The sequence below is a fragment of the Bicyclus anynana genome, chromosome 9 (genome assembly GCF_947172395.1).
Source record: "Bicyclus anynana chromosome 9, ilBicAnyn1.1, whole genome shotgun sequence".
Taxonomy (NCBI): Eukaryota; Metazoa; Arthropoda; class Insecta; order Lepidoptera; family Nymphalidae; genus Bicyclus; species Bicyclus anynana.
In genome coordinates, this window is record NC_069091.1 from 11,297,003 (window position 1) to 11,313,087 (window position 16,085).

Below are 16,085 nucleotides of genomic sequence, written 5' to 3' on the forward strand. Positions count from 1 at the left end.
AGTTTGAAGGCGGTGCCAAGCCAGTGATGTTTTAATTAAATACGTTTAAACTACAAAATTTCTGTGGTTATTCCAGAAACAGCTTTAATTAAAACACAAACGCACTAGCCGTCTCTACAACTTTCGAAAGTTCTCCTCAAGTTCTCCAGGATGCCATCATCAGATCCTGACATGAAAAAAATGGGACCACCCTGGAAGTAAACCCTTCAAAAAAAAAAAAAAAATTTTCAAAATCGGTCCATAATTGACGGAATTATCGCTGGACATACATAAAATAAAAAAAAATAAAAAAAGACATACATACAGCCGAACGTAGAACCTCCTCCTTTTTGGAAGTCGGTTAAAAACTGTTATCACCCCTTTGACAGTTGTATTAGAGCAAGAGCCCACGACAGCCAGACCTTCGTTATTTTATAAAAGTTGAAAGTTTCTCTGTAGATGTCTCCTATACAGGTAAGAACGACCAGCGACTATAAAGTTTGGGTTGTGGTTACTTGGGCAGGTAACAGGTAGTAAAGGTGTATAAAATAGTACTTGAAATTCGTTAAAGTATAAAGCTCAATTTTTTAATATTTCCTTCGGGATAACTTTAAAAATCTCGTCATCCATTGCCGGACACTTATGCCAGTTGCTACCCCCTACCAGACACCCCTAAACTTTAATAAATTATAATTATACTTTCGTTATAGTATAAAAGCTAAATTTTATATATGTTACTTGGGGACTTATAAAAAGATGTTACCTCAATAGCCGGACAGTTTTCGTGGTTTTTACATCTTGCCAGACACATCGAAAGTCCACTATAGGTGCGAGCGCGGGGTAACAACTTCAAGTAGGTGCGAGTGAGATAGAGCGCTTAGTCGAGTGCGTTCTTTTACTGCGCACCATCCATAGATGAGTTGAAAAATTTAAATTTCAAAGAAGCTTTAGTTGATTTTTTTATTTCACATTGGGCTACTGATGAAGTGGTGCCATTTATTGGCAACAAAACAATATACATCAATTTCAGAAAGTGTCATTCTTTTACTGTTGATAATTGCAACAAAGTTGTCTCAAGGATTGATGAAGAGTTGTCATGCCCAGCACACGAGGAAGCAGATACAAAGATAGTATATCATGCATGTAACATCAACTATCCAGCAGAAATAGTAATAAGAAGTGCTGATACCGATATTGCGGCTATAATGCTTGGTAACATGCATCACCTTAAAAGTGATTCGGTTGTTTGGATGCTTACAGGCACTGGAAATAATTTAAGGTATGTGGACCTAACCAAAATACATGCAGAGTTGGGACTGTTAACTTGTCAGAGCTTACCTGGATTTCATGCAATCACAGGTTGTGATTTTAATCCTGCGCTCTTCAGAAAAGGAAAATTAAAACCGTATAAGATATTAAAAAAAGATCCAGAGTACCAGGAAGCTTTCAAGAACTTCGGCAACAACGAATTAATTAAAAATTTAAATCATCAACAAAATATCTTTTATATTATTCAGAGATTTATATGCAATGTCTATAATGTCCCTAATGTAATTGATGTTGATGCCGCTAGACTTCAAATATTCATCGACTCGTACACAGTCTCCGATGTAAACGAAGCTTTTGACCGAAAGAAGTTGCGAAATTTTGACGCTAGCAACCTACCACCTTGCGAACTACTGCAGCAATTTCTGCGAGCAAATTATATATGTACAATTTCGAATAATGCTCATTTAAAAAATCCAACCACATATCAACCAGAAAATAATGGCTGGGTATTAAAAGATGACAAATACCAGTTCAAATGGTTTGAAGGGGATCAACTGCCGAGTTATGTTAGTGATTCACTCAAAACTCAATCAGGTATATAATTATTATGACAAATTATGATACATAATTTTTGATTTATTTATAATTGTATAAACTTGCTTAATATTTGAACTTACTTATTTTTTTTTTTATGACACTGAAGAAGAAGGTGATGTTGAGGACGATTCTGCCATCGACTGGAGTAGTAGTGATGAAGAAAATGAAAACATCGACGACAATGTTTAAATTAATAAATAAGTTTAATTATCTTTTTTTACTTGTAATTATACTTTTTTTTATATTTTTATGATATTAAACAAACATTTTTTACTTTATATAACATGGCTATGAACGTAATAAAATTATTTTTTATTAGATATCTTAAAAAATAGTAATCGACTAAGCATTCGCGCTCGCACCTATAGTGGACTTTCGATGTGTCTGGCAAGATGTAAAAACCACGAAAACTGTCCGGCTATTGAGGTAACATCTTTTTATAAGTCCCCAAGTAACATATATAAAATTTAGCTTTTATACTATAACGAAAGTATAATTATAATTTATTAAAGTTTAGGGGTGTCTGGCAGGGGGTAGCAACTGGCATAAGTGTCCGGCAATGGATGACGAGATTTTTAAAGTTATCCCGAAGGAAATATTAAAAAATTGAGCTTTATACTTTAACGAATTTCAAGTACTATTTTATACACCTTTACTACCTGTTACCTGCCCAAGTAACCACAACCCAAACTTTATAGTCGCTGGTCGTTCTTACCTGTATAGGAGACATCTACAGAGAAACTTTCAACTTTTATAAAATAACGAAGGTCTGGCTGTCGTGGGCTCTTGGGCTATATAAATAATCAAAGATTTTTCATCATTTTATTTCAGTAACGCGCTGTCCCCAAAATGGTCGATCTCCTTTGGCAGAGAGATAGTTTATAGTTGGTAGGCGTCCGCTACAAACGGATTTAGCGTGAAAGCCAGATGAGACAAAGTCAAGGGTATTGGTACTAGGGACTCTAGGGCTATTGGTACTAGGTACTAGGGACGTGCAATTGCACGTTGTAGAGTCAACATCTCCTGAGGATGCTCCGGTTATGGGGTGAAACGTACGTAAATAAGTATTTTGTCGGACCTGAGTGACGTTGTCGCATGGGTTCGTCGGCTTTTCGCGGATGATAGCAAAATAAATAAATCATTATACATATAATCATGATGAACTTCCGCAAAGTAACTCCTGCTTCTATACAATATTTAAAATACTTACAGTTGACGCTCAACCCCACACTGGTCTCCAGTTGCTGTCCGTCGCGCATGGCCCGGTTGCGTACAACGCAGCGGAAGCTGGCGCCGTCGTCCTCTCGGCTGGGCTCTAGGGTGAGGATCGCCACCGTGGGCTCCACGCGCGTGCGCCCCACCACCAGTGCCGTCTCCATGGGGTGGATGGACCCATCGCGGTACCACCTGATTAAGTAAATTTGTATTATTACTAGCGGACCCGGTCAAGCTTTGACTTATATGCACTTACTTCTTTCCTATATATCTTTAAGCTATCCTATTTTTCAAGTTGAATCTAACTGCACGCTGTGTGCAAATTTGATTAAAATTGTTTAAGTAGTTAAGGAATCCTTCGAGGACAAACGTCGTGACAGCAGTAGTTGTGGCGCGCTCTCTGAAAGACCTGTGTTCTGCATTGGACGAATAGAGGCTGATGATGATAATCACTTGTCTCAAACGGTGAAGAAAAAATCGCGAAGAACCCTGCATACCTGAGAATTTTCTCAATTCTCTGTTTATGTGAAGTCTGCCAATCCGCATTGGGCCAGCGTGGTGGACTATTGGCCTAATCCCTCTCATTCTGAGAGGAGACTCGAGTTCAGCAGTGAGCTGAATATGGGTTGATAATGATAAGAACGACGAACAATAATACGCACCTGACAGGTAATAAGGTCTAATCATAATCATCAGCTAATTTACACTTACAGTGGCATAATAAATAGCAAATCAGAGTAAAGAGGATCTTTATCCTGCTCGATACCATCAAGTATTTGATTGTTTCTACTCACTGTATAACCGGGCTAGGAGAACCGCCTGTACTTGAGCAAGTCAAGTTCAGTTGTCTCCCCTCCTGCGCCTGCGTCTGCTTCCCCGTGTTGAGCAGGGGGGGCTGCGGCTGCGTCAGCACCACCAGGTTGTGCCCCTGGGAGTGCAGCGTGCGGCCTGATCCCCCCGCCTTCACCCGGCACTCGAACCGACCGTTGTCCCGCTCGTACGTCACATTCGACACCATCAAGTCGAAGCGCCCTTCCGATGGTGCGTATATGATTCTGGGGAAAGCGTCATTTATTATTATATTAAACAAAGATTTTTTTTGGAAATCGTTGGTGACAAAAAATATTTTTATGAATCGTGAGGTAAAGGAAAATATTTTATGTAAGTTCACGAAGGCTACACTGTTGAAATCACTCTTGAAACCGGAGCTAACTTTTACGACGCCTCACAACACAACTTTTTAAAGCGTTTTATAAGTTGAGATATCACCCATGAAGAAATGACCAATTTGTTCCCTGCTGGCGCCATTTATAATCACACTATCATAATCATACTATGTATTATAAATCATTATCATACTATGTATTATAAATCATTATCATACTATGTATAATCATACTATGTATATTGGGTCATTCTTTCGAGGGTAAGAGACAATGATTATTTTATACTATAGATATGTTACGTAACTACAAAATCACCGCAAAAGTGATCCGAATTTAGCGACTGAGCGCACACATGCACAATTTCTGTTTACTTTCATTATATATTTATGTATATATAGTTTTTACACTTCCTAAACACACTACTCGACATTGTAGACAATATTTAGGTACTAAGTATGTGTTAAAAACTTTCATTGTCCGCCTCAGTTTTGAATATCTTTGGTTAGGTTAGGAATACACAGCTCACAGTAGGAGTACGTCTATTAAGAGATCTTCCATTAAGATGTTTTCGTTTGCTTTATTAAGTCTCAGTCAAAAAATTATGTTTTTTAATTCCAAATACATCTATCTTTCATTCATCATTATAAGTCTGTTAAATTGAAAATATTTTCGCAATCTTGACTATAAGTTCCCGAAACTAAATTGGAACATTCATAAAACACTCAACACTTTTCCCAAGTCCCCTTGATTGCATGACGAGATTTAGTAGACAGAAGTATCATATTTTACAAAACGACAATATTATAAATAAAATGACTAATTCAATGAAACCACCATGTGACGACGTATCTACTGTGTGACGATGAACATAGCGCTCGTAATCGTATCCTCTTCGGAATGAGGTAGTGAAAAGAATTGATAGCAGTGGGCTTTTTACGATGGGCTTTAAGTTTTTTTGGATTATTCTCGTATCAACTGTAAGTAAACTTGAGCATAATAATACCTAAATATTGTCTACAATCACGAGATAAGTATTCAGGAAGTGTAAAAACTGTATATCACACTAATATTATAAAGGCAAAAGTTTATGTGTAAGTGTGAAAGTGTGTAAGTAGGTTTGTTCCTCTTTTACGCTGCGGCTACTGAAGCGATTTGGCTGAAATTTGGAATGGAAATAGATTTTACTCTGGATTAACACATAGGCTACTTTTCATCCCGCGGAATTTGTGAAAAACTGAATTTCACGCGGACGAGTCGCGGGCGTCCGCTAGTATTAAAATATAATGTAAGTAAACACAAAACGGTGCATGTGTGCGCTCAGTAGAGTTGAGTTTGGAACATTTTTTGCGGTGATTTTGTAGTCACGTAACATATCTAATAGTATAAAATCACTGGGTTGATAAGAGTAACAAACAAACGTCAATCTCACAGACAGTGAAACTTTTAGGAGCTTAAGCCTAGAAATGCCATAAACGGTAGGTCCTTTATTAAAAAATATTTGCCATATATTGTTTTTAAATATGACCAATATACCCATTCACTATATTGGGAGTGGGTACGACAATAGACCAACGGGCGGGGATCGAACCACTGCCCCTTGGTGATGAGTCCGATCGCTCTTACCGTTGAGCTATTGAGGCATGAAAGAAGTCCCGCGGCTAAGACCTGAACTAAAATTGACAGCGCCTTACACAAATGTCAATAAGACCGCCATTACCAAATGATTAGCACGCCATTATGACAGTAGCGCTGCGTCTGGGGGACTTCTTTTAAGTTTCATGAAAAGCACTTTATGTTGCGTCTACTTACTGGTAATTAGTCTCCAAGGGCAGGTTGCCAATAGCGACGTTGTCGTGACCCGAAGCAGTACTCCTCACCCAGTAGTAGGTGAGGGACTCCCCGGGCAGAGGGTCAAGCGCGAACCGGCACTGCATCGTCACGTCGTCTCCCTCTCTCGCGTCGTGTTGCTCGTCCTCGCATCTTACGTAGTGTCCAACTGAAACAATCAAAATGTTACTTTATTTATTTATTTCATTGACATTATACATTATTTGGCCTAATAATGACTGTAATCCAGTCAAAGAAGACTTTGAAGTTTATAATAATTCCCATAGAGCTAAAATTGGTATCAATGTTCAGAATAAATGACTTGTGAAAAGTCCCCATTAATCCCTTGTGCAAAAAAAGTATTGATGGTGAAGGTTTGTAAAAATAGGTTTTTCGCGTTTTTCAGCTAAACGGTGAGTTTAAAAAAATATAAATATATATATATATAAATATAACAAAAATAGTTCAGACAGAAACTATAGATCATCCGATTCTCTACAAATAAAAATACATTTTTTTCATAAGTATTGCCATTTCCGTGATACAGCGGTTCAAAGAACTGTAGAAAGGCTTATAGGGTAATAGGCTAGGCTATACCTATAACTCAAGGACGGGCTCACCTATCCAAACCAAATTGTTTAGGCTTTGTTCGGACCATTTAGTTTAGTAGATGGCTTATGTAAAGTTTGCATAAAATCGGTCGAGCGGTTCTTCATTTATAACATTTTTTGTAATAAATATACCCTAGGATAGCTAGGATAGGGGTAGGATAGGGTTAGGGGTAGGGTAGTGTAGCGTAGGGATAGGGAAGAAGTGCACATAAGTCAAAGCGAAGCTTGATCCGCTAGTACTTTATATGATTGACCAGAGGTAACGGAGCTCAACTGCGGAAGTAGTTACTATCATGCTATAATTTATTGCCTTATCCCATTTTACGAGTAAGTGTAGATCCGATGGTTGCCATTGAATTGATGGGCACATACGTATATTATCAGGTTGACGGAAATATAACAACGCATACTACATACGTACCTACCTACTTAGCGAAGGGGTACTTATCGAGCAAGATGACGATATCTAATAGCCGATAGTTATAACACTTAAATCGAAGTAAGCCATGTGTTTATTCCGTTAAGTTAAACAGTTAAGTACATATTACATTACGTTTACATTTTACGAGAATACGATAAAGAAAACTCGACACCCTATCTATTAATAGTTTGAGAACATGAAACAGGAGTGCCTTAGCCTCTAATAATAATTTCTAAGGTAATTGTACTAAGTTGAATAAAATAGTCAGTAAATATTTTGTCATGCAAGTAATAATACCACAGAGACCTACTTAATAGCTGTTCGCAAAGTACGGCTTCGCTGTTATTTTATTTTATGTGTCACCGGCAAATAAATATTGCCATAGTAAATGCTAGTAGGTAGGTCAGTGTTCGTACGGAGGTTTTTACATTGTAATAATACAAAAGTAAATTTTTTTTATAACTTTTTTAATAGTGTTTTGTTTATTTTGATGTACATTGTTAAAAATTAAAAAAAAAGAGAAATAAATAAATGAGTGTCAAATAATAGCTTGCCTTGGCTTTTTATAAAAATACAGAAGAATTCAAACGTTTTTCCCAAAAATTAAATTAGGTGCGTGTTACATCACGGGTAATATAAATAGCTGCTTGTAATAATGCGGGAATATAATATAGCCTATGACACTCACAAATGACACTTTCTAATGGTAAAAAAGTTTTCAAAATCAGTTGAGTAGTTCCAGAGATTAGCCCATAAAATACCATAAACTTTACGACTCTATAATGTTACTTACTAGCAGACACCGCGCGGTTTCACCCATGTGGTTCACGTTTCCGTAAACGGGTAAAAAGTATAGCCTTTATAAAGTATAGCATTCGGGGATAGTGTAGGTTCCCAACGGTGAAAGATTAATTGGTTCAATAGTTTCAGAGCCTATTCAATGCACTTAAGTATAAATAATATAGTGTACTTAAGTATAAATTTAGATTACATATAGCGTTTTCGCAAACTTTCATTTGTAGATAAACAGAAAAAAATCGTTTCATGTAGGTATTCTCTTATAATCGCCGTAATCGTAAGTAGATTTGAAACGTACACCTAACATTGCGAATCTCGATCTCGTGATAATTCTGTAGATTTTCTAAGATGAAGAAACCGTCGTGGGAGTTGTGTATTGGCTTCACTCGCTCATTTACCTACTTTGGATGCTTGCGTAACTCCTCACACCTGATGATTTTTATTCACACGGTTCACATAAAAATGTTAACATACTTTATTGGCTTGCCCTGTATAAAAAACACGAAAATTTTCGCCTTCATAATGTTAGTTAATGTCAAAAAAGTCATTTATTTCAATTATATATATATATATATATATATATATTCTTTAAAATTCAGCCCTTGACTACAAGCTCACCTGATGGTAAGTGATGATGCAGTCTAAGATGTAAGCGGGCTAACTTGTTAGGAGTAATATGAAAAACCACACCCCTTTCGGTTTCTACACGACATCGTACCGGAAAGCTAAATCGCTTGGCGGTACGTCTTTGTCAGTAGGGTAACTAGCCACGGCCTGGTATATGGATAAATCATAGTTTACTCAGACGCTGATAGCTGCTAAATTCGGAAAACTCGAACTCAAATAAGGCTCATAAAAGTATGAAACAAGAAAGATCCCACTCTTTTTTTTTTCTTGGAGGCAAACGGATATGTCAGTCATACTGAACATATACATAAAAATATCAAGTATATACTTACTCGTCTTCTAGAGCAATTTTAATAATATTGAAGTTTGCTTTTGCAAATATTGAAAAAGTGACATGACCTATTACGTAACGTTGTTACTTACTCCAATCAGATTAATTTATTCGAGTGATTTTTCATTTCACTCCATCAAATTATGAATATTAATTAATTATATGGCAACACCAAGTAAAACAGAGCGCTGGCGGTTTTAATTACAGGCCGTTAGCCTATTTTAAAGTAACCTAAGTTTGTTAAAGAAAATCTTGAATAAATATGCCTTCGTTTCGCAAAACGTATTTCCAAACGCTTATTTTTTTTTTGTTTTCTATTCATATGGTAGTAAAACATAATTATGCAGCAAATGTTGTGCACCTAATTACTAACAGTTAGTTGGTTGAATGTTTCTTTTACCTCCCACAATTTCAAAACGGGCGTACCGTGTATGTAGCAGATTTTGTAAATAATTAATGTGACGGTTAAAAGTCAACGTAATTATCGTCATACAGTTTGCCCTTATATCTCAAACTCAAACAGTACCCTTAATCATGAGCTTGTTTGCGCGCGATTTTTTTTGTTGACCATGTTCTTGACTGCGTTCTTATCTGCCCCTGTAGCCAAGTGGCACGTCGATTCTCTTTCTACGATCGCAAACGCTTCGAAAACTAGAAAAATGTATAGGAATGACATTTGCTATAGACAGGTCACGTGATCAAGGTCTGTCAATCCCATATACTTTTCTAGTTTTCGAAATTCTACATGGTGGTGCGATATATTGTGGTATAAGTGGTATTTATGCAACCTCTGCCACCAACTGGTTGTTAGGCGGCAACGTAACCATACACGAAATAGTTTTAGTTGCGGCTTTTATCAGTACAGTAAACAAGCTCTTAATTACTGCCTAAACTTATGTACCACCAGACGACACTTTTCTTGGAATTCATATTTAAAAATTAAAACATAAACTGGAAATCGAACTCAGTACTTTCCAGTTTTTAGCCAGGAAGAGTAATTTTGGCACGGTAGATTAGGTACTCGTAGTAGCAGGTAGATAGAGTTTGGAAGGGTAATTACCACGACTCTAGAAATACCATTTTTGTACATTTCTCTATTTCGATCTGTAATATTTTCTTGTTTCGTTCTTTGTATGCCCCTTTTTACGTAGTCAGGTTAAAATTTTTAAACTTAATACGTACAACAACCGCGCTGCGATTTATCCATTGTCATTTTATTCCTTTATGTAGTAGTTTTTAACTGTTTAGCGCACTGAAGTTCAAATAGAAAGGGCTTGTGTTAACCTTGATCATTGATAAATCAAGGCTGATTGGTATATAGCTAAGTAGTAGTTTCTGTGTCGTGGAAATGTGGACCACACTTTTCTGTTACTTGTATTTTTTTTTTTTTTTGATTTATGCTGGTAATGAGTTTATATTGCATTTTTACCATAATAAATAGGCCACCATCATCATCATATTCGGCTATAACAACCCATATTAAAGTTATAAGGCTAATAGTCCACCACGCGGGCCCAATGCGGTTTGGCAGACTTCACACACATGGAGAATTGAGAAAATTCTCTGGTATGCAGGTTTCCTCGCGATGTTTTACTTCACCGTTTGAGATACGTCATATTTATTTTCATAAAAAGCACACAACTAAAAAGTTAGAGGTGCATGCCGCGGATTTGAACCTACGCCGTCGGAATTGAAGGCAAAGGTCATATCCACTGTGCTATCACAGCTTATTAGATAGGTAATAACACAATATTATCATTAGATAGGTAATAAGCACAATGTCGAGTTGTGTGTTCAGGGAAGTGTAAAAAATATATATACATATACATAAATATATAATGGAATTAAAGACAAAATTGTGCATGTGTGCGCTCAGTGGAGTAGCTAAATTTGGATCACATTTTACGGTGATTTTGTAGGCACGTAACCTATCTATAATATAAAATTATCATTGCCTATTACACTCACAAATAACGTGACTTTCGATTGGTAAAAGAATTTTAAAAATCAGTTCACTAGATCCAGATATTACCTCCTACAAACTCTAAAACTTTACCTCTAAATATTAAATTAACGTAGATTTAGTACAAGTCCACATTATCCCACTATTTTTAAAGAATTTTAATGTAGGTAGGTGCTTAACTTGACCTAAATGTTAAAATTATAAAAACTGCTATTTTTTACTTCCTCATAATCACCATGGTAACGGTTTCCCCGAAAGTTTAAAGAAAAATACTGAAGTAAAGTAAGTGGCAATGAATAATGAACGACGTCGTTCAGTGAAAAAGCAATCAAGTAGATCATAGCTTTTAAAAGCACTTCCGAAGTGTGATTTTAAAAGGTCTGTTTATTACTTGACTGTGAAATGCTTTATTGTTGACCTCGAAGTAGTGTATTAAAAGCTTTTAGGACAGTCAAACAACTGAGTTTTTAAATCTTGGATGACAATTAACAATCCATGTATTTAATGACGTCATCTTAACAGTACATAGTGACATCAACTTAACTAAACAAAAATTATAAAGAGGTAAGATTATGTTTTTTTTTATTGTTTGTCTGTTTATATACAAAAAATCCTTTGTTTTATATTATAACAAATCAAACTGATAATATGAAAAAAAGTTTGTTTTGTGTTTTAGTAAGTATCGTTTAGATAACGAAGCACTTTATAAAACACAGTTATTAAACAGACACTTAATTTTACTTTTATGTAGGGCATAGGGTCAATAATAATATATACATATTATCTACTAATATTATAAAAAGATTAAGATTAAGTTTGTGGTATTGTAGGAGGTAATCTCTAGATTTACTGAACCGATTTTGAAAAATCTTTTACCACAAGAAAGCCACGTTCTTTGTGAACGTAATGAGATATATTTTATCCCCGTATTCTCACAGGAACGGGGACTACGCGGGCGAAACCGCTGGGCGTCGACTAGTGTTTATTATTGCGCCTAACGTACATAATCGTAAATATAAGGGCCCGTGATAACATAGTGGAAGGTAACGCAACGGAACGTTAGACGCGCGGCGAGTGGCGCGCTGGCGCTGGCGGTCAATGACACGGGGTCGCGTGCGCAGCCTGCCGTGGCGAGCGGCGACACTGCCTCGCCCGCGGTAGGGTTACCAGGTCAAAAAAACAAAAGTTCGGAAAAAGGCCTGGGATCAAGACCGATGGGACCTGGCCCGTATTCCTCTGGCCCTATTTTACACTCGACGAACTCTTTGCCAATAACACGCCTTATTTAAGTTTGAAAGGGGGATGCCCGTCGGTCATCCGTATAATAAAATACAAGTCGGCCACTGGAAGCTACATATGCCCACGTTTATAAGTATACTAGCACACGCCCGACTTCATTCACGTGGAAATCAATGTAAAAATTTCTACCCCTGTTTTACCACTAATTGAATTTTAAAAATTCTTGAATCACATTAAATTTCGTCTATTTTTTTATGATTTATGAATATTTTTTTAAAACTGTAACTCTAAAAATTAAGGACTTTCCATTTAAACTTTTAACCCCTTGTCAACTTTGCAACAGTTTTTGGTAAAGTAAAGTTGTCATTATTAAAGAAAAAATATCAAGCTTTTTTATTATAAGCTAATAAAAACCCCTTTATTTCTATAAAAAATATTCCTATGAACATGGGATGCCAAAATTAAAATATCACTATTTTTAATTTCCACGGAAACAAACGATGTCACAACGTTATAACTTCACAGAATGCAGTGGCCGATTTCCATTGAAAAATCCTTATATTTTTTTAGTTTTAACTTTTACTCTAAAAGGTGCCTAACAATTTAATAAAGGTTGCATATTGCACTCAACTGTTTAACCACCTACTTGGATAAATATGTATTGATTTTAATTGTGCCAATTCAATCATTGTCAAAGGAATATTTTTAGTTTGCAGATTTTTTTAAATATATGCCGTATTTTATGGAAAATGAAAAAAATCAGAATTTTATAAGATATGTAGAATCTGAGTCGCAATCCTGAGAAAGGTTCAAAAATCTCAGGACAAATCCTGAGATATGGTAACCCTAAGCCCGCCACTGGCTACTCTGCGCCCGGCGCCATACATGAATGATGACATCTATTTCTCATTAGTTAATCACTACATCCCATGAATACCGTAACACAGTGGATATAAAATATATGGGTAACCGCTTTTTTCGTTAGATTATATTAATGCAAAGAAATGCTACTCGTATGTATATTGATCTGTACACTGAATCTTTTTTTGTGTGATAAATAACCGTTTACAGGGTTACGTATTAATTTTTTTTGACAATTTTGAAGTACACTTAAAATTTAAATTATACATAGCGAAAAATTAAAAAAGCGAAAAATTAAAAAAAATGCGATAAAGGTACCTACGAGTACGTATATACGCAGGTTGCGTCCCATACGTACTAAAGCATGCCCGTAGACCACGGTACTATTGCCATCTCTTTGGCCTCTTGCCGTCCTGAACAAACCAGGAGGTTCTTTGTAACTGCGCAGGTATAGCGGCAATGGCCAGTGCGTGACTAGTCGTTAATAGTAAGTACCGTGGCGACACAAACGACCGGCGCTTATGCTGCAACCGAGTCCATGATGACCAAACTGATCCTAACGGCTACCAAAAGTAACTAAAGTCTTTTTCAGATAGAATGGGTACCGTGACAGTCGCCTGTATGACGTTCGTAATACGTACTATTATCGCGAATCGCGGAAAACTTTCAAGAGTAAAACGAACTGTCAGCCGCACCATCCTACATGAAACGAACTGTAGGATGCATCTCACCGACAATACCAAGCAAGCACACAGATGGGATATTGAGAACGATTTTATCGGGTGTACCTCCTTAATAACTAACGCTAAAGTTAACGCAAATTAACGGGATCGTTCGACTGAATGAAAATTTTTAGATACATGCGGTTATAATAGTGTACTAATTGATTGATAAGCAACGACATGCCGGATGCACTCAAATTGCTTCTATGTTTTCTACTGAACTGTGTTCGAATTTTGAATATAATATGTGGATTTCGGAAGAGGATATTGTGATGTTTACTTACTTTAGAGTTACACAACTCGACATTGTAGGCAATATTTAGTTCAGGTATTATTTGTTTGAATAATTTTCGTTGTTTACAATGCGACTAAATTAAATTAGCCACTTTTGTCCGCGTGACTTTCGACGCGCTAGTGGCATATCTAATGGTATAAAATATTTGACTACAACTGTTGCTAGTTCTTTTTAACCGACTTCAAAAAGGAGGAGGTTCTCAATTCGGTCGGTATTTTTTTTTTAGTGGTTTACCAAAGATTACAAATAGTTATTAGTCAAACAGGTTACTAGTGGTCGATCACTGGTTTTGTTGAACACACTATTTGGTGGTGTACTACGTACCAAACAATGTATTGAAACTAAAGACTGACACAGAGTTTCCGCCACATACTAATACGCCTTTGTTCACTGGCTCACACGTGCTCCGGGTGACAATGAAGGAGCTAGCGACCGTTAAGTGGCTGCGAGCGAGAGCGTGGGAGCATGCGGGAGCCCTCACAATGTCTCCGATTGCAGCTTTGCTTCACCATCATTGCTTTAAAGCGTTTTCTATATACGTGTTATTTAAACAGGTCATAGGGTGCAAATATAAATTCATTCGACAGCATCGCACATTATAAAAGGAAAATGGCGAGGTTGTATGTATTTTGGGACTAGCAGATAGAAGTAGCGTACATAATGGAAACCCATTAATAGTTGTCAATCGTGATTAAACTAAGAAAAAAGTAAATAGTAACCAAATTTGAAAAGCAGGGAGAAAAAAGATATACCTTAAAATTAGAAGGTACCCTATCTTTGCATATGAATAAATGTGAATTTTATTCTGAAAAACACTGCCGTTGACATACAACTGCGTGATTGCTTTATAAATACGACAAGGCGTTTCGGTCTCTGGCAACAAGTAAAACAATTTTACTATGTACAAGTAATCTTGATTCCCGTTCTGTAAAATGTCAACAATTTTTTACAAGCATCTTTTAAAATAATATTTTTAATTTATACAAATGTATGATTGTACGACACTTCTGAGTGTGACTCCCACTTTCGCCATCCTCCTTTGCCTATTCTAATTCGTAATGGTGTACTACAAGGCCAAGCCTCCCTCCTAGCGTTGCTAGGCGTCCGGCTAAAACCGGACATGAGTAGGCTTTTTGATTGCGTGTCCGGCCAAAATAAACGGTGTTAGGCTTTTTACATTTCGCATTTTTTAGCTAAAAAAGGCTTATTTGTGCCTTTCATTAGTATTTAAGAAGAATTTAAATATGTTGATAAATGTTTAAGTACAGAATTTAATTTTGTCTATTTGACTGATTAATAATAAAGTACATATCTAAGGCTGATTTGGCATTCGATTTTATATATTTATTCACTAGAATTTAACAAGATTTATGATAATAATCAAAAAAACTTGATTTTACATACAAAGACAAAATCCTCGATAATGTAGAGTGTCCGGCCTTTTTACTCCAATGTCCGGCCAAACTGACTGGTTTATCCGGCTATTAGGTTTGGCAACATGGCAACCCTACACCCTCCTTATAGGAGAGGGGATATCGAGCCTTGATCCACCACGCTGCTCCAATGCGCGGTGGCGGGCTTTGGGTGATCTACTACTACCACTATCACTATCAGATATCACTCATATTATGATTAATATGATCACAGGACTGACAGCTTAACATGCTCTCCGAAGCACGGGGTATGACACCACCAACTTTCCAACTACAGGCTGAGAAATTTTACTCAAAAAGACTTTCGTAGTAGAAAGAAAAACTCTGTAGGATTAGAACCTAGGCCCTCGTGATTCGAAACCATAAGGATATACCTGGGCGGCTATTGTGACGATGTTTTGTACAACTCGCAAGTTGGAGTTTGGATTTCGTCCATATCTCTCTCTCTCTGTTTAACACTACTTGATACTACAGAAAGAGGAAAAGAGAGGTCAATCCGAAACTCGCCCTTGCGAATTATAAAAAAAAACATCGTTCCAGAATAGCTCTCTGAATGGAATTTTTATAAGTGGCATTTAATACATTGCCTAGTTTGTGGAGACCGGGACTTCTTTTGAAGAATTTTCGATACTTAAATTATTTAAAATGCGTTAAGGAATCTACCTGTGATCGCTGCCATGGCTGGCCGGCATGGCATCAACGAATTACCTAGTTTAGCCATTAAAAGAGGT

General features: G+C 36.7%; 1 protein-coding gene across 1 annotated transcript in view; it reads right to left on the minus strand.

Moving 5' to 3' along the window:
- The window catches only part of LOC112043921 (hemicentin-2), a 62,195-nt gene that overhangs the window by 21,555 nt on the left and 24,555 nt on the right, over nt 1–16,085 (minus strand). Inside the window, exons 2-4 of the mRNA XM_024079592.2 lie at nt 6,036–6,222; nt 3,855–4,115; nt 3,056–3,252 (exon numbers count right to left, since the gene is read on the minus strand). Of these exons, the coding sequence (XP_023935360.1) occupies nt 3,056–3,252; nt 3,855–4,115; nt 6,036–6,222 (645 nt within the window). The remainder of the gene's footprint in view (nt 1–3,055; nt 3,253–3,854; nt 4,116–6,035; nt 6,223–16,085) is intronic.